The sequence below is a fragment of the Polypterus senegalus genome, chromosome 4, assembly GCF_016835505.1.
Source record: "Polypterus senegalus isolate Bchr_013 chromosome 4, ASM1683550v1, whole genome shotgun sequence".
Taxonomy (NCBI): domain Eukaryota; kingdom Metazoa; phylum Chordata; class Cladistia; order Polypteriformes; family Polypteridae; genus Polypterus; species Polypterus senegalus.
Window position 1 is genome coordinate 54,714,123 of NC_053157.1, and position 25,868 is coordinate 54,739,990.

General features: G+C 39.6%; 1 protein-coding gene across 4 annotated transcripts in view; it reads right to left on the reverse strand.

Moving 5' to 3' along the window:
- LOC120527349 (pikachurin) overlaps nucleotides 1–25,868 on the reverse strand; it is a 272,936-nt gene that overhangs the window by 165,561 nt on the left and 81,507 nt on the right. For all 4 annotated transcript variants that reach the window (XM_039750650.1, XM_039750648.1, XM_039750651.1 and 1 more), the window contains exons 3-6: nucleotides 18,191–18,277; nucleotides 17,538–17,564; nucleotides 17,320–17,437; nucleotides 10,141–10,276 (exon numbers count right to left, since the gene is read on the reverse strand). In XM_039750650.1, coding sequence (XP_039606584.1) covers nucleotides 10,141–10,276; nucleotides 17,320–17,437; nucleotides 17,538–17,564; nucleotides 18,191–18,277 — 368 coding nt within the window. The remainder of the gene's footprint in view (nucleotides 1–10,140; nucleotides 10,277–17,319; nucleotides 17,438–17,537; nucleotides 17,565–18,190; nucleotides 18,278–25,868) is intronic.

A 25,868-nucleotide genomic window follows, 5' to 3' on the forward strand; every position in this document is an offset into this window, starting at 1 on the left:
TTAAAGGTAAAGACAGTATTGAATATGGCAAATTCAAACAGCTTGTAGGACGGGAAAAGAAAAACTGGGTGAATGGGATGGGTGCAGAAATTAAGGCTGATGCATGAAGGAATTCAAGATCAATGCATAAAAATATTAAGGAATTGACAAGAAAATCAGAGTCTTCAGGCATAAAAACACAAGAGGAAAAACTAACAATGGAAAGAGATGAATTGTGTTTCCTCCGGGCGCTCCGGTTTCCTCCCACAGTCCAAAGACATGCAGGTTAGGTGGATTGGCGATTCTAAATTGGCCCTAGTGTGTGCTTGGTGTGTGGGTGTGTTTGTGTGTGTCCTGTGGTGGGTTGGCACCCTGCCCGGGATTGGTTCCTGCCTTGTGCCCTGTGTTGGCTGGGATTGGCTCCAGCAGACCCCTGTGACCCTGTGTTCAGATTCAGCAGGTTGGAAAATGGATGGATGGATGAGATGAATTGTTTAATAGATTGTCATAATACTGTATATAGATGAACTGTTTTACAAGGACAGAAGCACAAAACCAGTACTCACAAAGGAAATATCTGGTCCACCTCTATTAAAATGAGAAGTGGAGCATGTTGTAAAGAACCTGAAGAAGTGAACATCAATGGGCCCAGATCAGAAAATAATAGAAATTATAGAGATAGCTGGTGAAACTGTAGTTCACTTAACAATAAAACTAAACAACATCTATGACTTAAAAAAGCAAGTACTGTGAATGTGAAATGTGAACATGAATTCACCAAAAAACAAGTTTGTTGAGTCATGTTATAAAGACACTTTAAGGGTAATAGTAAACATTTGGAAAATGAAAGTCAAAAGTGGAGTTTCATTGGTGCAGTGTAGATTTGTGGAAGGAAAAGGTACAAGAAATGCAATGTTTATAATAAATTCAATTGAACAAGCAATAGAAATGCAAAAGTATATATATATATTGTCACGCACGCGCGAGTAGGAGGCCGCGGACTGATTCGAACACACCTGGGAACATATTCGCTGGCAGGGAATGGTGGGGTACTAACTTTCTCCCTCTGCTTTCTCATAGGAAAAAGGACCTCCCTCCGTCATAGCCAGGTTTTGACCACAGTGTGGCACTTCCGCCCTTCCTCCGCCATCTTGCCCTGACGTCACCAATCCCAGCCTCCCTCACGGTCCTTCCCAGCATTCCTCCACTTCCGGTTCCTCCCCAATAAAATGGCCGCGGACACCATGGTTCGGCGTCGCGTTATGAATGATTTTTGTTTGTAATTTTGACCTGAAAAATAATATAATTTCTGCACAATATACGGGGCTGGCAGAGCCCAAAACTTTATGCTGTCTCCTCTTGCATATTTTACAGTGGCGTAGTCGGCAGGATAGAGGATCCCAGAGAATGACAGAGGGACAGGACCTTAACACCGTGCTGCAGGGTATGAATGCTCAGCTCCAGGCCCTGCAGCAAGCGCAAGCCGCAACCACCAGGGAGTTGGAGGCTACCAAGGCCAGGTTGGTAGAGGCCCAGAGAGCCAGGCCAGACCCGCCTAAACTGACGCCTCCGCCGTTGGTGCCGATGACCGACGCCGACGACGTCGAGGCCTACCTGAGTATCTTTGAACGGACGGCCACCCGGAACGAGTCCATTCTTTCCTGAAGGGACCCGCGCAGCGGGCCTATTATGACCTCCCTGAGGAGGAGGCGGTGAGCTACGACCTCCTGAAACCTGAGATCTTGGCTCGCTACGGCATCACTCCGGGCCAGCAGGCGTCAGAGTGGTGGAACTGGGTGTTTGACCCTGAAAAGCCTGCGCGCGCCCAGGCGTTCGAGTTCTGGGGTAAAATGGGGCGCTGGCTACGGCCAGAAGGACCCCAGGCTCGGAGAGTTGTCGAGCAGGTGGCCTGTGAAGGCCTGGTCAATGCGATGCCCAGTGCCCTCGCCCAGCAGGTCCGGGAGCAAGCATATAAAGACATGCCAGGTCTCCTGGACGCTTTGAAGCGTCAGCTCGTGGTCCTCCGAGCTGGGGGGCCAGAAAAGTCTGCTCGGGGGAGCCCTCTCGACGCGCTGCAAGAGCACCGAGACGAGAAATAGAGAGAAACCGGTCCTGCCGCGCTGTTACAAGTGTGGCGAGACCGGCCACTTGTTGCCAACCTGTCCCCTCAACACCACGGCGGAGCCCATGGACTGCACCTGGACGACCCTGGAGAGGTACTGTACCCCGCCGCATCCCTTGGCGACTCTGAACACGGGAGTAGTGTTATTGAATGGGCACGCAGTGGGGGCTTTGTTTGATTCCGGCAGCAACATAACCATTGTAGCTCGCCGTTTGGTCTTGCCGCGACAATGGCGGAAGGAACATTTGTTGGTCACTTGTGTACATGGGGGGGCCAAGTCGTATCGTTCAAAGCAGTGTTATATCACTTGGAAGGGGGAACTAACCCAATTGACGGTCGCTGTGCTGCCTGAACCCCCCTATCCAGTGATTTTGGGACAAGACTGGTCAAAAAAAATTAGCGGTAAGACACCCACTGCTCCCGGAGCCTTGTTGGATCTAGTGATGAGGGGGAAAGGCACCCCTTCCACGGTCTCCACGCTGTGCATAAGGGCAGGCCCTAGTGACGCTGGTGCTTCGGGGGACGTTCCTGCGGCTATGGACCCGGACCCGGAAGACTCCGCCGGGGAAGGGACTAGCCAGGGAACTCTTCCGGGGTCCAGATCACAAGACCCTCTCGGCGGCCTGGACCATCAATTTCGGTCCACGCTAGCCTCCTTTAAGAGGGAGCAGTGGAATGATGACTCCCTGCGCTTTGCCCGGAATGCTGTCGTTCTGCCGAATAGCTCGCCAGCCGACGGTACCACGCCACGGGAGCCCTTTTTTGTCCTCGAAAATGATCTGTTGTACCGAGTGGCAACCCATGGGGGCGAGGTGCGGAAGTTGCTGCTAATCCCGCGTACCTTCTGGCGGGAGGTATGCGAGTTAGCACACGCTCACCTCCTTGGCGCCCACCTCGGGGCCGAAAAGACGCTGGAGAGGATTAAGCTCCGCTTTTACTGGCCTGGGATTAACGAAGAGGTCCGGCGTTTCTGTCAATCCTGTCCGGAGTGTCAGATCCGCCAGATTCCTAGGATGGACCGTGCTCCTCTAGTCCCTATACCCCTGATTGATGTCCCGTTTGAAAGAATAGGGGTTGACTTAGTAGGACCACTGGAGCCCTCATCCCGTGGCTATAAATATATACTAGTCATGGTGGATTATGCCACCCGGTACCCAGAGGCGGTTCCCCTGCGCTCCGCTAATACTAAGAGCATCGCACGGGAATTAGTCAACTTATTTTCCAGGGTCGGCATTCCCAAAGAAGTCCTCACGGACCAGGGTACGCCCTTTACTTCGGATACGTTCAGGGAGGTAGCCAAATTACTGAGAATAAAGCACCTGAAAGCGTCTGTCTATCACCCGCAGACTGACGGGCTCGTGGAACGATTTAACCAGATGCTTAAGCAGATGCTCCGCAAGGTAGTCAGCGTGGACGGTAGGAACTGGGATCAACTTCTCCTGCTCGTGCTTTTTGCTTACCGGGAGGTACCCCAGGCCTCTACGGGCTTCTCCCCCTTTGAATTATTGTATGGGCGACAACCCCGCGGAATCTTCAACATATTAAAAGAGGGCTGGGAGGCTGAGGCCCTTCCCTCCTCTAACATATTGGAGTACGTAGCGCAACTGCGTGATCGGCTCACAAAAATTGGACCCCTCCTAAAGGAACACGTGACTCGTGCGCAAGCAGCGCAGGCCCTGTGTTACAACCGCAACTCTGTCCTCAGGGAGTTCCGCCCGGGGGACCGAGTTATGGTGCTCGTTCCTACCTCCCACTCCAAGTTGCTCGCTCACTGGCAAGGGCCTTACGAGATTAAGGAAAGAAAGGGGCTCGTCGACTATTTGGTGAAACAACCCAACCGTCGACCGAGCGAGAGGATCTATCACATCAACTTATTGAAACCTTGGAAAGATTGGGAGGAGCTTCCCGCCTCACATAGGTCACTCTCCCTTTTCACGAGCACAACTGCCCTTAACCTCGGCGAAGAGCTAACCCCCAGGCAGTGGCAGGAGTTAACCCAAACCCTCGAACCATTCCAGTAGTGAGCGAGTCACCCGGCGGACCTCGCTGATTGCCCATGACATCGTCACGGACCCCGGGGTAATCGTCCGGGAGAGGCCCTATAGACTCCCAGAGGCAAAACGCGCGGAGGTGGAACTGGAGGTGCAACGAATGTTGGACATGGACATAATTGAGGAAAGCCATCGTCCTTGGTCCAGCCCTATCCTCCTCGTGTCCAAGCTGGACGGCTCCTCGAGGTTTTGTAACGACTTCAGACGTCTGAATCAGGTCTCCAAGTTCGATGCCAACCCGATGCCCTGCATTGACGACCTCCTTGAGTGCCTGGGTACGGCTCGATACTTGACTACTCTTGACATGACGAAGACAATGAGTACAACAAATCAAATCTGTGTTTTTCCACCAGATATTTTCTTGTTATTCTAAGAGGCATAAAATCAATTAAAAGAATAACGTTAGGAGGTGTCAATGTTACCAATGTGTGATTTGCAGATAATACTATATTTATTACTGAAATGAAAGAACTATAAAATTGTGTATTTTGGTAGCAGAAGACAATGGAGAGAAGGGCCTAACATTGAATTGCAAGAAAGTATGGTGTTTACAAAAGACAAAGTAGTATTAGAATGCCAGTTAAAAGCAAAATCTGAAAATGTGTAGCACGTGGATCACTTTTATTACCTAGGTGACACAAGATGGAAGAAGTTGATGAGGCAATCAAGAGGATTGCTATGGCGAAAATGGCTGTAAGGCAGTTAAAACAGATACTTCTAAACCAAAGCATAACAATGAAAACAAATGTGAACATTTCAAGGTGTTAACGTTTGGTCTACCTTAATATGTGATTGTGAAACATGGACTGTGAGCAAAACAACGAAAAGTAGACTAGAGATCTGTGTGATGTAGTTCTTAGAAGAATGTTAAGCTTGGGAGAAAATTCATTTACGAACCAAGCCAACATTTAGACAACTAAAATATCTGGAACACATCTTCAGAGCTAAAGGCACTGAGAGTGATGTATTGCTGGGTAAAATCAATGGGAAGAGAGCAATAGGAAAGCAGAGAAATACCAATAGCGGTAATGCTGTGAGATGGTTCAGGAAATTACATGAATTGCGATGATATTTTTAGTATGGCAAGGGAAAGAGACAGATGGAAGACTATAATGTCTTCATCGGGTATGGCACTTAAAAGAGAGTGAGAGAGCTTTAAAGTTGATTGGTCGTCCCATTTTGTAATCAGCACTGCTCTGTAAGTACAGAGTACTCTTTGTTACTATATAAAGAAAATACAGACTGACTGATTGCTTTGTTAAGATGTTTATGGGATACTAGTAAAGAAAAGTTCAGAATGAGTCGAAAAATTGCAGCAAAGTATTTTTAATTTAATGATCTAATAAGTGGTGACAGAGTGCAACATCACCTGTTAATTGCCCCATATTGCTAACAACAATTCAGCATGCTGCACAATTTAACTAAATCACAATCACTCCTAATCCATTAACAGCCGTGTTTGGTGTTCATCTCTGGGATGTGAGAGAAAGCAGAAATGCTTGTAGTAAATTGAAGCAGAGATATTGATAATGTGCTGTACATACTGTACACCACTAAGAGGAGCATTAAAGCCAGGTCAGTGGAGCTCATGGTCCATCACAGACTCCACTCACAAGCATTGATAATCATAACAAGTGCAGGTGTCACTGCAGTGCAGCCTTTGAAGAAACTGTCAAAAACAGAGACCTTCAGTGTACTTTGTAAAGTTACCTTCTATGTTGATTTATACAGTGCTGACTGAAGGGCAGTTTAAAGGATGAATAGCACTAAGGAGAAATGCACTACATCTATCAATAATTAATAAAATTGCTACTATACATTTCCGAGGACTGTCTATTACAGTGTGTACAGGCAGGGTTTTAAATATATTACAAAATAGACCATTTTGTTCCTCTGTGTAGATTTATGAGAGCAGGTATCGCCACATGAATTAAGAAGGTGCTGAATTCAAGTAAGGATGTGACATACAATTACTCGGTTTGGACAACTTCAAATTATAGAAATTATATATCATGTGAATGAGTGACATATCATAGGGTAGAAATCACAGTTGAGCAATGTTGGTCTGCCAGAATTCAGAAGTCTCAAGGTCACACAGCACATGACGAAAAGAGAGATTCGGAAAAGAGAGACGTATAATTAAGGCAACTTAATGTTTGGGAAAAGGGAAAGCACAGCTTAAAAATACAAAGTATAGGCCTAAATTGACCCCAGCCTGAGGATAAGCTGTTTGATAAGTCAAGGAATTGTTTAGTTATGGCATGAAATAATTCTTTGTCTAAGTGTGTACTGTTGTGTACAAGGCTTGTTATTAGGTAAGAGCAAACTGCAGGGTCATATTAATGTACTTTCTTTACAAATGACACGAGGAACAGTATAACAAGTATTATCAGTTCTTCTTATTATTACTATTAATATTGCTCAAGTGCATATTGTAACTTATCATCAGTAGCATTTGCAGCAGTAGTAATAGTTGTAGTGTTATTATTAGTCTGGCAATTATGCATTTAGCTTACTAATATATTCAGTAAATTCGTTATGCAATATTTATTGATTGATAACAATGTTGATGGGCATGAAGAACAAATAAGTCTGTACAAAAGTATAAATGAAAGCATTCTAACTTACAATTGCTGCTTAAACTGCAATGTGTAATGAACCATTAGATTATCTCCAACTTAACCACTTTTATAAATCTAGGACATTTAATCTTCTGGGTGGGTGCCAGTGGTTAGCACTGGATTTGAATCAGAGTCTTAGAGAGTTGGTCCTTTCTCCATTGGTTTTTAGAAGTGCTTTAATTGCTTGTTACATTGCAAATAATAACTGGCCACTCCAAAATGACTTAAGTGGATATATGATCTGTAATTGAATTATTTTCACATCTCGTGGTCTTGTTCTTTGATGCAGTCATTTATTTTAAGTTATGCTCCTTTCCTATCCTCAGAATAAACCCAAAAAAAACTGCATGGTAGATGGTGATGTAAGGCACTATTTACAGTACAGTAAAGTTACATTTTATAATACCTGTTGCAGCGTGTTGTTCTGGAACATTTCACATGGTGAGTGACACTCTAACAAAGTGCATTGCGTTTGTACCTTGATTGTTGTAAGTATGCAATTATTTGGTAATGATTGTAATTGTGAAAGGTAACAATTATAAATTCAGTAATTGTTGATTATAATTAGTAAATATGTGGTAATCACTTTTTTTATATCTGTTCCCATTAGTATTCATGGTTGTATAACAGAAGGAAGAAAGCATAAGCCATGAAGCTATTTTCAGCAGGAATAATGTTTGTAATATTAGTGTGTGGCAAATCTGTATGTAAAATATCAACATATCAATTGTAATTAGGGCAAAGGTATATGGGGAGAGACCAGACAGGGTCTGAAAAATGAGTCAAACTTTCTCATGAACGTCTCGGTTCATGTACAACTCGGTTCACGACCAAAAAGTTCGCCAAACTTTTGCCTCGGTTCACAACCACACACTCGGCATACGAACAAGCCAGTTTCCCTTGCCTGCCTGCAAGCTGAGAGAGAGAGAGAGAGAGCAAGAGCGAGCGAGCCATGTGCCTGCTGGGGAGGGGGAGGAGGAGGGGGAGACTGCTGCCTGCCTTCTGCATTTACAGCAGAGACTCTCTCTCTGAGAAGCAGGCAGTAGGTGCACATCCCCCCAGCTCCACCCCCGGCACAGGCAGGGTGAGAGAGAAAGAGAGAAGAGAGAGAGAGAGAGAAAGCGAGCAAGCCGCGTGCCTGCCTGGCTTTTTTATTTAAGCAAAGCCGCTCCTTGTTCATTGATCTCAGTCAGACGTGCACTCTCTTTGTGCTCTACAGTATTTCGTGTGCTTTTGCAGTTAACTATGGCTTCTAAGCAAGTGAAGAGTGGTGAGAAGAAAGTTTTGAAGAAAATTGAAATCGAAGTAAAGAAAGAAATTACAAGAGGTGGAAAAACTGTTTACCAGTTTACTAATTTACCAATCGGAGAACCCTCGTGCTTTCATGCAGCATAATGTAAACAAAGCCAGACTGCCAGTAATGTGGAGGGCAAATACGAAGGGTTGGGTCACAAGAACTTTCTTTTTGGAATGGCTGCATGAGGCTTTCACTCCCACCAGCTAAACAGCTAAAAAGGCCAGAAACCCAAGAAATCACAAGAGAAAAAACACCTGAAGGAAAACACTTCATGCCAGAACTTGACTCATGCAAGATTAGTTTTCTTGGTGGTTTTTGTATTACGGATTTTTCAAAAGTTAATTTTTCAGTTCGTAGTGTGAATTGTTGCAATGTTACTTTTCTCTTTTTTCAAATGTTCCTTTTTTTCCGCTGTGCTTAAAACTCATTTTAAAAAAAGTGTTTACAGCGATCGGGCTGTAAGGCTATTAGCATGAACTCCTGCAGTGTTTTTTGGTTGCTTGTGGTTGGTTTTTAAATTAAAGTTAGGATTTGTTCAAATGTTCCCCTCTGTTCAGAGAGAGAGAGAGAGAGAGAGAGAGAGAGCGAGGGCGTGCTGCTGGTGGGCGTGTGTGTGTGTGCTACAGAGAAAGACAGAGTGGGAGCGAGCGCATGCCGCTGACAAAGTGGGGGGGGGTGGGGGATGTGCTACAGAGAGAGAGACAGCGCGAGCGAGCGAGGGCGTGCTGCTGACAGAGAGGGGAGGGGGTGTGCTACAGAGAAAGAGAGAGCGGGAGTGAGCGCATGCCGCTGACGGGGGTGTGGGGGGTCGGGGTTTGTGTGCTACAGAGAGAGAGAGAGACGCGTAGCTGAGCAGGGAGCCTGGGTGTTTTGTGTCATTGTTATTCAATGTTTTTACTTTAGTTTACTATTACACTGTGCATTTTATGGTGTAATTAACTATACAGTATTTGTGCTTAATCTTTACATATATTTACATGCAGTTCGTATGGTCTGGAACAGATTAATTGCATTTACATACAATCCTATGGGGGAAATTGCTTCGGTTCACGACCAACTTGGTTTACGACCAGAGTTTTGGAACGAATTATGGTCGTGAACTGAGGTTCCACTTTACCAGGATGTCAGTTAAAATATAAATGTCAAACCTCAACTAGAGACAAGTGTAAAAGTCAAATACGGAAAGTAAATCTCCTAGCAGTTAAGAGTTTTTAAGATCATTGTTTGAGTTCATGAAACTATGATATTTCTGGAGCACAATTATCATTTATTTTCATGTGTACATTTTAATTTTATTTCCTTGAATAAGAAAGATTTTATTTTTTTCTGTTTAATTTTTAATTTCACCATACCATTATTTTAGAATCTCAGTACATAGATAATGGCTGCTAAGAGACCTTATATGTTGCTCACGACCACATCACAAGACCTTCTTATAAATTTCAGTGCAGTGCCAATAACTGTTTGTCCGAGATTACGGATTTCTCTTGAAAAACATGTTTTATTTTTAGTGTCTCGGATAACAGAAACAGGCATCTACTGGTCTGTTGCAAATTACATCATGGCATTTACTCTTTCTTTCTCAGCAGACTTTTGAAATGGTCTGACTGGGGATAAAAGACAGGAAGTTAGCATCAGTGCTGCAGTCCAGTTGAGATGGTTTTCACAACTGGCATCTCACTAACATAAGACCTTATCAGAAAATCTTTTTGGCTCTCTCTAACACTGGGGAGACAGAGAGAGAAACAAAGGTTCATTCCATACAATTCATGCATATATTGGCATCATAAAAATTAATTTCACAAAGCTGACAAGCACTGTAACACATGTCTGAACACATGACTAGAAATGAATGTCATTGCTACCAACAACATGGCCAAAGCTACAGCAAACAATACAAAATGAATGTGACCGTTACAGTGATAAAATTATTTTCAATTCTACAGTAATGGATTGTAACAACTCACATAATGCAGAAATGAAATTATTCGAAAAAAAGAATATAAATACAATAATATCATCATAAAAATATTTAATTCCATGACTGATGAGGCAACAGGAGATTCCTACCTAATGTACTCCACCAGGAACCACTGAACAGGAGAACTGCCCTGGCTGCTTCCTGGTTTCCACGATAGTGCTACTTCTGTATCAGAAACAACCATCACTACTGGCTGGGTGGGTGGTGAAGGTGGGTTGCATTTTTCTGCAAGGGTGTAAATCACAAAAAAGAAATGTTACAATAAATAAACAACCACAATGACAAATGACAAAAAGTGAAAAAGAGTGTACAGAAATGTAAATTTAACACAGACTTTTGCACTCATGAACATTAACAAGGTAAAAAAATAGATATCAAGCAATTAAGGAAGTCATTCATGCCCACAAGCTTCAAATTTTTTAACAATGACAAAACATATTAGCCATGATCAACTTATGCATTAAAACACATTTGTTAAAATGTAATCTTATTGAATTATTTGACCTTGAAACTATTAGGAAAATTGCAGGTGACAATAAGTTCCATGTTGAAAAATGAATGGCAAGTTTAATACACAACATTTTAGTTGTTCCTGTGGGATATTTGATAAAGAACAGGTAAAATGCTGCCTATTTAACTTTGTTTTTGTTCAACAATATAAAACTGAATGTTGCATATTAGAGAAATGACTTACTTTCAAAGTTATTTCCTCAGTCTCTTAAAAGATTAAGGATTCCTCACTCATTCCTTTCTCCACCTAAAATTCATCCAGCAGTTCCAGGTATCTCTGAACCCCAGATCCCATGTTATGGAAGAGACTTTTCCTACATAACCTGACACCCCCAATGTCCAGGAAGAGGAATCCATGAATTCTGTAAAGAGACCTGTCCCTCCTTCCATTTCTGGTCCTAATTTGGCCTCACTTTACAGTCCGTAATGATATTATTGATTCATAACCCCCAATTGACAGAAAGTTGGACAGAGACATGTCCATAAATACAAGTGAAACAGTAAAATCCATTGATCAAAGGCTTAATCATATCATATCATGTCACCTGTCAGATGTCTAAAAAACTTGTATAACTTTTTGTAGTCTATCAGAGCGTTCCTGTGTAGCCACATCACACAGATCTCTAGTCTACTTTTCATTGTTTTGCTCACAGTCCATGTTTCACAATCACATATTAAGGTAGACAAAACATTAACAGCTTGGAATGTTGTTGTGTTTTGGTTTATAAGTATGCATTTACACAGTTAGTTAACTTTTCATATCTAATTGGAATATAGCCAAAAGTGCCATAAATGCAGGTAACAAATAAAAAGATTTATAAATCCAAAGTCATGTGTTCTATTTCCTTTGCCACTTGTATGGAAGTCAATAAGAAAAGAAATAACCCATGTAAGTGTCTGCAGGTACAACTAATGGGGTGGTTAAATAAATGTAATTAAGTTGGTTTAAAAAGTGGTTAAATGGGGTGTTGTTAGCAAGAATCTAAAAAAAGTGATTGCTAATTCTAAGTGGGAAAATAAAAGACACAAATAATATGTAGGTTTTTGAGCCTTTATCAGGCATGCCATAGAACGAAAAATTTAGAAAAGGTGGAGAGTGGGCTTGAGAAGGGGGAGAAATCCAAGCTTCAGAAAATGAAGTGTGAAAGGCTGGAGTTTGTGCAAAAGGTGAGATTAGCAGTCAGTGATTTGGTGCTGGAAGGCACGTCAGACCCAGAAAGCCTTTGCTGTCTTTGAATCCTTGTGGCAGAACACACGCAGATAAAGGTAGCTATAAATAAGAGGGTGAAATGTGCCACAGTGGTCTTTGGAGTGGTCATTGATTCAGAACTTTCTAATGACTTCTATGAGACAAACTTCAAGCCATCTTATCTGTGTGACTAGGTAAAATGCTAGATATTTCCAACTAGAAATCTGTTTAATAAAATGTGTGGTTTACATTTAAAAGTTTAATGGGTACATACACAATCATTCTATTGGAGACACTGTGGCATCTCATTTGGCAATAGAAGTAAATGAATAATCATACCTTTCAAGAGAACTGTGGGAAAATTAAATGCATATTGGCAAAATGAACACTGGTAGGAAATAACTGAATAGTCTACAAAAATATTTTCTGTACAAGGAGTTGTGTTTAAAACCAGAAAAATTAGATGTAGAGACATAAATCTTAGGAAAACTGCAAGGTACAATAGGACAATTAATGGGAAGTGTTACTTGCATTCCTATTGTAAAAAATGCACATGCGTAATGAAATGTTCAAGCTGTGGTGGAGAAATGCACCATCCAAATACAATAAATAATCACTGCAGGGTAATTAAGCCAAATAAGTCTCTGGTCTGCCTTCAGCTGTAGAGACTTAATTGGTAAGCAATTGAAATCGTGTGTCAGAATTGTTCACAAAAGTAGTGCAAATGCTTTGGATGCATTTCACTGCATGTTGTTCTGTATAACTATGCATGTGACAAGTAAAGAATCTTGAATCTTAAATCTTTGTACCCTGCAGTGATTATTTATTGTATTTGGATGGTGCATTTCTCCACCACAGCTTGAACATTTCATTACGCATGTGCATTTTTTACAATAGGAATGCAAGTAACACTTCCATTTAATTGTCCTATTGCATCTTGCAGTTTTCCTAAGATTTACAGTATGTCTCTACATCTAATTTTTCTGGTTTTAAACACAACTCCTTATACAAAAGACATTTTTGTAGACTATTCAGTTATTTCCTACCAGTGTTCATTTTGCCACTATGCATTTAATTTTCCCACAGTTCTCTTGAAAGCTATGATTATTCATTTACTTCTATTGCTACAAAATGCAGGATAAAGAAAGAATAAAGTGGAATTGTTATATTTGTAGCATTGAGTTATTTCAACATGATGAGGTAAGGATTACTAGACTAGGGAGTACTTCTGAACATATTAATTTATATTCTGAAGTCTTTTTGCTGGTAGAGCTGATTTCAACATCCTTCTTCTTACATATAAAGCTTTAAATTGCATAAACACTACTTCTAGAAACTGAGTTTATCAATACATACTGTACAGTATATATACAATTACTGAAAAAATTATTTGACAGAGAATACTAATGGCTAGAGCCTCCTTGTGCCATCAAAGCAGCCTTAATTCTTCATGGCATGGATTCCACAACATATTGGAAATGTTCCTTTAAGATTCTGGTCCATTTTCACATGATTACATTACATAATTTCTGCAGATTAGTCAGCTGCACATTCATGTGAGAATCTTCCATTCTGCCGATCCCAAAGATGTTCTATTGGATTCAGATCATTGTCATGTTCTTGAAACTACTTTGAGAAAACTTTTGTTTTGTGACATGGTACATTGCCATCATGGAAGTAACCTTTAGAAGATGGGTAAATTGTGGCCATGAATGGATGCACATGGTCAGAGACAAGGCTTAAATAGGCCGCGGCATTCAAGTGATGATTGATTGGTATTAATGGCCCAAAGCATGCCAAGAAAACATTCCACACACCATTACACGACCACCACCACCAGCAGCCTGGACTGAATGACACAAGGCAGGTTGGATGTATGGAATCATGTTGTTGACACCAAATTCTGACCCTATCATATGTGAGCCACAGGAGAAACTGAGATTCATCAGACTCTTCAACTGTTCAGTCATGGTGAGCCTGTGCCCACTGAAACCTCAGCGTTCTGATCTTGGCTGACATGATTGGGACCTGATGTGTTCTTCTGCTGTTGTGGCCCATCAACTGCAAGCTTCCATGAGTTGTGAATTCTAAGAGGCTTTTCTGCTCACAATTGTACAGAGTGGTCACCTGAGCTACCATAGCCTTTCTGTCTGCTCAAACCAGTCTGGCCATTCTCCTCTCACCTCTGTCATCAACAAGGCATCTCGTCTGCAGAACATCCACTTACTGGATGTTTTTTGTTTTTCACACCAGTGTGAGTAAGCTCTGGAGAGAGTTGTGTGTGAAACTCCCAGCAGTTACAGAAGTGCTGAAACCAGCCCTTCCAGCATGAACAATCAAACCACAGTCACAATCACTGAGACTGCAATATTTTCCCCATTTTCATTGGTTTAATGTGAACATTATCTGGAGCTCCTGGCTTGTATTTACATGATTTTATGCATTGTGCTGCTGCCACATAATTGTCTGATTAGATAATTTCATGGATAAACAGATTTACAGGTGTTCTTAATAATATGAGCAAGTATATATACCAGAATATACCTTAACATTTCAAGATGTCAGTCTGTTAAAGATTCCAATGATGAAAAAAAAAAAAGAATAAAGAAGGCCAAGCTTTTATTACCGGGTCCCAGAACAATGGAATGGGCTGCCTACTTGTGTAAAATATGTACTTTAATCTGTCATACCCTGATTAAAGTGTTAATTAATGGCTCATATTGCATCCCAGTTTATTAGTTATTTGTGCAAAAATATATGCATGATAACGTGACAGTCTGGATTGGCTCCATATTATCTGTGGCATTCTGGAACCTCTTGGACATCAAAAATCATAACTGAGGTGAGCCAGGCAGATGAGGACACACACACTTACATAAACTGGTAGGTACAACAACTGAACGTTGCTTTTATTAAAATCCAATAAAGGAAAAACAGTGTCCAAATAATAGTGCAGTGACTCAAAAAGTTAAATAAATAAATAATCTGTAAAAATGAAGGTGATATAGTGGAGGTTAAAAGTCATCCAATAAATAAATATTTAATGAAAATAGAGATTAAAAATCCAAAAGAGAAAAATCCTTTTAAAATACACCCAAGATCTCTTATGTTGCCCTTCTAGCTTGGCGTCTCCTCCACTCATCCTGGCTGGACCTGGCAGTAGGAGGAGACACCTGCCAATAGATGCTGTTATCATTCACTAACTGGTCCAGGTCCCTGCTGTCCTTGGCCATAGGAAGGCACCACGCTGAACCTCACACATCTCCTGCTTCCAGTCCCTCTGTGTCTGCTGGAATACCTCCAAGTTTGGGTCCCTGCTGTCCATGGTACCCAGCCAGGCTCCCAATCCAAGCCTCAAATGTCTCCTGTTGCCAGTCTCTCAGGCCGCTCCTACTCCCTGGTAGATCACTCAGCAGAAATGCCCTTTCTCAGCCTCAGGCTCCTGCAGCCCTGAGACTTGCTCAGCATGGTCGCACACTATCTCTCTCTCTCTCTCTCTCTCTCTCTCTCTCTCCATCCTTTCTTGTTCTCCATTTACCTTTCACTCTCCGTCCTTGTTTTTCTCCATCCTTTTTTATTCTTTCTTTTCTTTCTTGATTCCCGACTCTCCCTTAAATACCTCTGTCGGCATAGCGTTTTAATTGCGAACCACAAAAAGCCAAAGAAGCAGCAAAACAGGCCACAGCCTCACATGCAGGTGCACCCCATCTCAATCACTCCACCAACCTCCCACAGCTATGTGAGCATGTACACCCACAGAGATCGAGCCAGCTGTTTAATTATTTATTTATTTGAAAACTGGCCACTGATTGCTATATCACAGATACTCATTATGAACTTTTACTGACCATCCTCTGTTCTGTTTTTATTCACAGTATCCTGCTTGGTGCCATGCTACTTTGCCAAGCTGTTGAAAGTGGAAAGTGGCACAGAGATACTGTATCAGGAGAATTTGAAACCAAGTAAAAAATGTATTTCATCTTCTTATTAAATTACCTAGCACATACTTTAATATTGCAGAATTCTTATGAAAGGATGGGTGGCCACCAGGCCTAGGTCACTAGATCTGCATCTTTGTCTGGTATAAACCACCAGTTTAATTTCTCAATGAATGTTCCTTACTGGAGTTTCTGCATTCCTCACCCTTTTTGTTAACTGACAACATCTCACTTATAATAGATTGGTTACATCTCGATTGTAACAGACAGATTGCCCTGTTTTACTGTCTAATCTGTGTTTTCACGTATCTAAATGATGTGTGGCTTAACAATTACTGTTATTGCATTATAGCTGGAAGCCTATCCTCAGTCAAGAGCACCATGCAACGATAAATTTAAAATTAACTGAAAAAAGTTACATTGAAATAATATATAAAACAATCAGATTTGCAAAAGTAGGTGTTGGAATAATAAATAATAATAATAAAGTTAAGTTCTTTCACTATCTATTGAAGAAGGTCAGCTACTAAAAGTGTACAAAATAAATTGAATTATAATGGTGTGACAGCCCAGGTGCATGCAGCTGGCATATTTCCTTGAACCTGGGTCAGCAATAGTTTTGTCTGAGGATAAACTGGGTAATGAGGACACAGAACAACAAGACTATGTACAGGTTTGCTCAGTGCTTTTTTTACAAGATTTAAATAAAGTAAGTCCAAAAGTCTTCCAAAAAAATAAGTCACAAAATAATTCTTGATAAAACAGTGATAACAGTGGAGGTTAAAATACTAATAAATACATCAAAACAGGTTAAAATCTAAGGTTAAAGCGCACAGAATCTGTCTCTTTAAAACCAACACAAATCTCATGTGCCTCAATTCAAAATGAACATTTCCTCTGCACTACGTTTACAGTATTGTCAACATGAGAAGACATTCTTCCAACAGCTCAGTCATCCTTTAAACTGGCTTGTGTCCTCTGCTCCTTTCTCTCTCCTGCATTCCACTCAGAGTGGTTGGTTGAACACCCAAGGAGCAGGAGGAACTGTGTTCCTCAAGTATTGTGTGATACTTCACTCGAGCCTATTCCTGACCACTTGCCTTCTCTTCACAGCACTGGCTCCATCATGATCCTACCTTTTTAGTTTTTCTTATGATTTTCTCTTTCAAAGTCTGAACTCTTTGTCTTTCTTTTTCGATCTCCCTCGAACTTACTCAAGTTCTTCATGGCCACAGATTCCTTAATTACAAACCCCAAGGTGCTAATGAGGAAATCAGGTGAACCGTGCATGTCTTCACTTAATGTGGGTTTGCCAATTCCCCCATCAACACCCAAGGACTGCTCTGACATACTACCACATGCATCTATGCCCGCCTTGAGCCTGAGAACACCATTTTTATTTAAAAATGAGTAAATGACCACAGTCCCCCATCTTATCTTACTATGAATGGCTATCAGCGTTATTGTATACAGAGGGTATTAACTGCTGTAATATATTTTCAAGGCATAATAAAAAAAGTATTCCAAATCAACAAACAAAATGGACTATAATATTGTTAATATATATTAATATATTAATAAAGAACTTGATCAAAACATATAAACAAAGTATGCAAAGTAGATACAGTTACCTTGGGAGGCTGTTCTGACATCTCTGGGCACACTCGGTCTTCCATCGCCCATCCATCCATAAGCTGCAACACTGACTCGGTACTGGGTGCCAGCTTTCAGATTTCCAATTATCACCTCCTAAAAGTAAAATTATTCAGATTATGTAAGACAATGACCAAACACACAGCACCCAAACTAAAAACTGTATTATTTTAGCCTTAATTGAAATGTTACTTACAAATCCTGACTGTCCATCAAACAGCCCCTGTAAGAGAGAAAAAGAGAAGAAATAGAAAGTACTGACCACTTGGCGTCATCTTGTTTTGGTTCAAAAGATATCAGCATGACAGTTCAGCAGGTACCCTCACTGAGATTAAGCCCATGAGCTGTCTTGTTTAGTTATTAGGCAAATGACAACAGAGACACATCAGGACTATCAGTGGTCTTTCCTGCCTGAAAAATGGTGACCTACTGAACTGGATAGTATATGAAGAATTGTGAAGGTATTGTGACATTGAAAAACATTTAACAATGAAGTGTAAATATTTTTAAACTGCTCTACTGAAAGCAAATTTACATTGTTCAGATGTCGAGTGGCAGTTCCTAACAATCAGCTAGATGATGATGATGATTAACGTTACTAATACTAATAGTAATATTAAGAGTGAAAAACAGTGGATATGCTTGTGAAGCACATCTGATTATGTGCTTGAACTCTGAGTGGGCTTGCAATTAATGTGATACTCATTATCAGGATACAGAACACATATACAAAATTCTTTTACTGGTGTAGAAAAACAAGTTATTAGGAATGACAGGACTGAAGAGAACACAATTTGAAACCTTGTGATATAAAATACTATTTGAAGTGGAAACCTTATTCATACTGACAGCATTAAACATGTCCAAACTGAGTTGCATGTCGTGGGATACTGCAGCTCCGGCTGGATTGCCATTCTTCATCTCTGTGTACAGCACCTAGAAATACAATAAAAGCACAAATTAAAAAAGTAATGTGGAAAGTATCCGTCATGATAATTGCAATTACTATGCACACAATCAGTGGTTTTCAAGTTTAAACCCAGGGCACTCATGTGGCTGCTGGTTTTCATAATCAATGCATCATTCTTAGTTTCACTTAATCTCATTGTTTAGTGAGCTGTGCTTTATTTACTCCCTTATTACAAAAAATTCTAAAATATTTATATTTTTGCAAAAACTGCAAATATGTGATTATCACTTGCCATGTTCTTTTTAATTCACCCTTTTCACAGAGTTTAATTGTATCCAAATGCTGACTACACTGAATGCTAATAGGAGGACCAGTTACTTCAGTGCCATATTCACTTGTCTGCTCAGTGTGTACAAACATTTACTATTGAGCAGGCGAGTGTAAACGGCAGTAAAGTAATTGTTCTGTAATTGCTCCAATGTTGTTGGCACCTGTGCCATTTAAACAATGAGATAATTTAGCAATAAGAATATCACACTAGTTGTGAAACTGAACTGTTGAAATAAAAATCTGCATTCAGTAACAGAATTATGTATTTTTTTGTTTTTTTTTTTCTGGTTCAGAGATCAGTATATGCATAAAAATATGTTTGTGAAAACTAAAGAAAAATTGAATTACCTGTTAATGTCTTCATATTGTAAATTTAACGTATGTGTTAAAATGTCTAAATAATAATATAATAATTTAAATTTACAGTAGTACTTTGAAATGACCTTATGTAAATATGTTATCTATACTAATAAAAGGCAAAGCCCTCACTGACTGACTGACTCACTGACTCATCACTAATTCTCCAAGTTCCCGTTTAGGTAGAAGGCTGAAATTTGGCAGGCTCAATCCTTACAGCTTACTTACAAAAGTTGGGCAGGTTTCATTTCGAAATTCTACGCATAATGGTCATAACTGGAAGCTATTTTTCTCCATATAATGTAATGGAGTTGAGCTGGATGGCCGTGGGGGGCGGAGTTTCGTGTGACATCATCACGCCTTCTACGTAAGTACGAAGAGAACAAGGAAGACCTCCAAACAGCGCTGAACAAAAAACGCCATTTAAAGCGCATTCCTACGACTGATCGGAGGAAAATTTCATTTCAAAAGACTACCCGACGGAAGCCTTGATAAAAGCATAGTTTTCTGCACACTGAAAAGCAAGCAAAATTAGATGCATTACAGAAAGCGGACTTTGTGGGGATCATTGGACTTCCGTGACCGTTAGTAATTCTAATTACATCTAATTATAAAATGTTCAATGATCACACTGTTTTAGCCTAATGTATAAAATAATTTTGGCTAAGGTTACTCAGAGTTTAAAGTTGGTCAAATTACCTTTTATGTTTCTGACTTATTTTTTTAAGAAGAAAAACTGCACTTTATGTTAAAATTTTGGTTAATATTATTTAAAGACAATACTATTCTGAAAATGTACTTAAAGTACTTAAACTACCACTTTATTTTTAAGTATGCCCAATTTTAGCCAGGGATGATATTTTTGTTTCTGTTTTGAATTCAAATGCAGTTTAAAAGCATTTGTTTTTCAGAAATTAAAAGAGCTTGAGTTTACAATATTCATGTCCATGTCTATTATTTGATTCTGTCACCCACTAAAACCCTTTTAAATTAAAAAAAAACATTTGCGATTTGGGGCAACTTTTCATGTGTGATTACATATGATTAATCAAGATCAATTATTACACAGCCTCTAATTAATTAGATTAATTTTTTTAATCGAGTCCCACCCCTAATATATATATGTAGATATATATATGTAGATTTGTATATATATATGTGTATATACAGTATATATGTAGCTATGTATATGTATATATATGTATATATATGTGTGTGTGTGTATATATATATATATATATGTATATATATATGTATGTGTATGTGTATATATATGTATATATATGTCTATATTTGTATATGTGTATATATATGTTTACGTGTGTGTGTGTATATATATATATATCAATCAATATGTCAATCATGTTACGTTATTATTAAAATGTTTCCTTTTCTTTTTCATTACTTCTTTAACACACTACTTCTCCGCTGCGAAGCGCAGATATTTTGCTAGTATTTTATAAACAAATACAGTGGAACCTCGGTTCACGACCATAGTTCGTTCCACAACTCTGGTCGTAACCCGCTTTGGTCGTGACCCGAAGTAATTTCCCCCATAGGATTGTATGTACTGTAAATACAATTAATCCATTCCAGAAAATATGAACTGTATGTAAATATATTTTCTTTAAAGATTTTTAAGCACAAAAATGGTTAATTATACCATAGAATGCACAGTGTAATAGTAAACTAATGTAAAAACATTGAATAACACTGAGACAAACACCCAGGCTCCCTGCTCAGCTGCACGCTCTCTCTCTCTTAGCAGCACGCAAGCTTGCGCTCTCTCTCTCCTGCACCGGCTTTATTTATTTTGTTATTTATTTAAACTGGCCTTTTTGACAGGAGCTGTGGACCCGCTATACCACAGGAGGAAGCTGGGTTGAGAGGAGGTTACAGTTTTGTGGGAGAGTCCCTCTGCCTGATGCACCAAGAACAATGTACAGTACAGGGAGAGTCTGAAGATATGCAGAAATCATCGGCGCGCACAAACCAAAAGGGAAACTGGCTTGTTCGTATACCAATGTGTGGTCGTGAACAGATGCAAAAGTTTGGCGAACTTTTTTGTCGTAACCTGATTTGTACGTGTTCAGAGACATTCGTGAACTGAGGTTCCACTGTATCATGCGAATTTTGAAATTCCTATTTTATATTTGACTAATGCCTTTATCCAAGGTTAGTTACAAGATCAGGGAACACTACCATTGTTATTATTTTTATAACTGGAGAACACTGGCTAAAATTTGCAAATCACTTTTTGTTTTAAGGTAATTATTTTACTACTCATTACCTATACTAACAGCCCCATTCCAGTTCTCAAGGAATCTGAAATCAATTGGTGTATTATGGGACTCATTTGCCTGATGTTTATACAGGAAAAAAGCTTTCCCTATAGATGGTAAATTCCTGGCTGAACATGTTGCAATTAAAAAAAATGTAGGCAGGCATAGTGGTTTTAAGGTTATGCACTTTAATCCCTGAAGTTGTGATTCTAATCCTGTTATTAACACTGTGTGACCATAAGAAAATCACTTCACCTGCCTGAGCTCCAATTGGAAAAACAAAAGAAATGTGATCAGCTATCTCTCAAACGTTTTATGGTGCCTTGGATAAATGTGCTGGCCAAATCAGTAAATAATCCTAAAAAAATAAGAACATGCAGAAGAGAAGTTTAAGGGTGGATAAATTTACTGGTATAACACTTATATTTAAATACGTAGAAAAAGTTACTTTCATCATGTGCAGTATTAATTTATCTAATGGATTTCAGCAAAAACTGGAAAGAATTATAAAGAAGGTGTGTCCATGCATGGAATTATGTTCCTAATTATTATTTGTTTATTTGGTGCACAATTCTTTCTGCTGTTCATTTATAACATAGATCATGCTGTGATTTTGTTTATTTTTTATGTGAGGACAAAACAAAACCTTTTTATTCTGCTGGAATGTTAGGCATTTCTAGGCAGGTGGCGTAAATGAGATTGAGAAGGGTGGAGAGTACATTGAGAAATGACAATTTCAGCTTTGTTAAGGTTTATTCCATTTTCTAATAAATCCCATCTTCTAACTTTTAGCTTTACAACATAGCAGCAAACATAATGTGAATGTGCATTCACAAAATGCCAACTGGAACTGAACTCTTAAGCTTAATAAAATAATTTAACAGCTCCCCATGCCAGAACTGCACCCACATCCCTACATTCAGGATGATCAAGATGTTAAGTTAATCACAGTTTTATATTGCCATTCCAGCACCATTAAAAAGGCATCTCAGGACTGTATGAAAGTTTCTGAGATAGGATCTACCATCACAATGAAAGATAATCTCATCTCATTCATTCATTCATGCAAGCATTTATATATTCTTTCATTCACTCTCAAAATCTGCTTATTCCAAATAATCCAGAGTCATGGGTGTGGAGGTTTTTAATAAATCACCTATATGAAAAACTCATCAAAGACACTTTAATCATCGATCAGTCTTGAGTAAGCTGTATTGTTTGGCTCACATAAACAGTTGCTGCAGCTGCCTGAGGTTTGTGTGCTCATTGCATAAGTTAGGTCACTTTTTGTGAGCTGACATGCAGTAGGTCATGATACACCCCTTAACGTTTGCTGTTACTTGAAAAGAACAAATATTTTAAATAATCTACAGAAAACAAGCAGTCACACTAACAATAAGAAAACAAGAAGTCCAGTAATAATAGAAAACAAGTGGCCAACCAATGTCACATACCTGTTCTTTTTCTTTTGTCTTTGACCTTTTAAAACAAGCTTTCATAAGCAGCTTTTACTAGCATGAACATTTCTACCTAACCACAGAAAAAGACTTCAGGGAAAAAAACACCATATGTTACATTGTTTGCTATAAGTCAGTATACAAACCAAGAAAAATGAAGTAAATATGAGCCATGGTTGCTGCATAGTTAGCAATATAAAAACATTCTCTGTACTCTTATTACTCAACCAACAAGATTCTAACTCCCCAGAACCTACATAGGAGTTAATATAAGTAAAATAAATTAAAAAAATAATCATTAACATAGTATTAACTTTAACACAATCAGAAATATCCAGTAGAGCACAACCTATTTGGAAACACTCTTTTTGAAAACAATAATACTGATATTCTGCAGTGGGCTGGCGCCCTGCCCGGGGTTTCTTTCCTGCCTTGCACCCTGTGTTGGCTGGGATTGACTCCAGCAGACCCCCGTAACCCTGTAGTTAGGATATAGCGGGTTGGATAATGGATGGTTGGATAATACTGATATACAATATTTCCATTTTTGTCATCCCTAAAACTGGTTTAGCCTCAAGCTGAGTGCCATGATGCACACTAATTCAGCCTAATCCTTGTTTCCAATATTGTCAGGTTTAACCCACATACTGCATGTCTTTTGTGAATGAATTGTGTCTATCATACTATAAAAGCTTTCCTCCAGTTTAAACAAGCCATATATATTGGATACTTCTGAGTGAGCACCATCATGAAATTTCCTTCAAATGCAATATAAATCCTAAATATTCTAACAGTTGGAGCATGGGAACTTTAAGTGACACTAAGCAAGGAGTGGATTAGCGTCTGCACACACGTGGTTGCTTGCTAAGCTTCTTAGTTACTACACTACACTACCTTGCTATCAATCAGTCTTTTTTTTAGCAAAGGACCTCCTGCACTGATCATTATCACAATCCAATCCACCAAAATATACTGTACAAATAGTTCTGCAAAGAGAAAGGAATAAAGCAGTCAAGCAAACAAGTGCATAAGCAGAACAAAAATAGAAAATCAAAAAGTATAGATTTAGATGAAGGCAAGATAGGGCAAAAAAAATTTAAAGCAGGAACACAAAAGAGAATGAGATTGAGATGTTAGTACTGAAGAACTGAAATTGAAAAAAACCTTGGAGTCAGATGCACGATGAAGTCCGCAGAGAGCGGGTGCCACAAATGAGTTGGGAGGCTCCTGCATGCTTAGGTTAGATGTTCAGCTTTATATACAGATTTCTGCAGGGTTAGCCATTTAAATGCCATGTCCTGTTTTGTCCCTAAAATAAACTGCTTTCTTATGTTTTACACAAATGTTCTGAAATGACTTTTTCATGTCCTTTGTGTTTAACATATCTGAAGTAACTATATACTTTAAATAAAAATAATCTTTAAGTATTATTTGCAGCTTTCAACTATAAACCTCTTATCATTCTTGTTTGGTTTTTGTTGGTTTTTAAAAAGACCTTTTATGACTCACTTCCCTTTAAGGTGCACTGCAGGGTGATCTGCTCTCATGTGCCTGCATTACTTGACTTCAATTATTAAGGAAAGAGTGTGGCATTCTTCCCCCATTGTATTGCAGTCATCCCGAGAAGGTGTTACCCTGTTAAGTGGCTATGTAAGTAATAAAGATGGCTGATCTCAGTTACTTGATTACTGTCTGCCAAGTTGCAGGGGGACTGAGGGCTTTCTTCACAATTCATAAACATAAGAATGTGGTCCAGTTGTCCTCTTAAAGCATAAATGTTCTATTGCTAACATTTAAAATACATAGTATCTTCTGAAATAAGATTTAGATTTCTAAATTTATTCCTCATTAAATTATTACTATTTACACTGTATTTTATTTGACAGTAAGTCTTTTCTATTTTCACTAAAGCAGTTAGCAAATGCATGCATGGTGTTATTATTTAGGTCTTTTCAGAAGCTTAGTGAACTCTTTTATATAATTAACTTCATCAAACAAAGAGACAGATATCTGATTCCCCCTAATTATTATAATAGAACTTAATTACAGTACATGTATTAGCAAAGTAAATAAGATCGAGATTTTGTTTAAATATATTACAATATCATGGAGTTAAAAAAATGACTCGAAATAGGGCTGTGGTGGCTGAAATACCAGAATCCAATGCAAGTAAACTGTAAAAATTAATTCAATGATATTATATTGGCCCTAGTGTGTGCTTGGTGTGTGGGTGTGTTTGTGTGTGTCCTGCGGTGGGTTGGCACCCTGCCCAGGATTGGTTCCTGCCTTGTGCCCTGTGTTGGCTGGGATTGGCTCCAGCAGACCCCCGTGACCCTGTATTCGGATTCAGCGGGTTAGAAAATGGATGGATGGATGGATATTATTAATTGTTGGAGGTCTGCAGTTAATTGTAGTTCCTGTCTCTTAAATATATACTTTTTTAAAAGAAGATGTACAGTTAAAATCTATGCTCAGGTATCTAGTTAAAATTGTTGGCTACAAAGGTGTTGATGATGATGGACAGCAGGTGATTGTGGCACTTTTCCGGTACCTTATGGTGTCAGTAAAACAGTGAATCACTCTGTTTTTTAGATAATGCAGTTGTGAAGTTGTTTTAGCCTCAGCTTCTTTAGTTTTGTTCTCTTCTGTAATATCCATCCATCCATCCATCCATCCATTATCCAACCCGCTATATCCTAACTACAGGGTCACAGGGGTCTGCTGGAGCCAATCCCAGCCAACACAGGGCGCAAGCACACCAAGCACACACTAGAGACAATTTAGGATCGCCAATGCACCTAACCTGCAAGTCTTTGGACTGTGGGAGGAAACCGGAGTACTAGAGAAAACCAATGCAGACACGGGGAGAACATGCAATCTCGGGTCTCCTAACTGCGAGGCAGCAGTGCTACCACTGCACCACCGTGCCGCCCTGTGTAATATCAATGTTGGATTTTAACTTTTGGTGAACGTAAAGATGGCTGTAATTAAATTGTAAGTGACATGTGCTTTATTTATGTTTTCATCCATTCTCTGAACCCACACATTTCAATCAGGGCCATGGGGGTCCATTGCTATCCTATTGGCAATTAGCATAGGGCATGAGCAACTCTCGATAGGATGCCATTCCATCATGTAGGTCTGTTTAGAGTTAACAAATAGTGTGACTTGGACATCTTAAGGATGTGAAA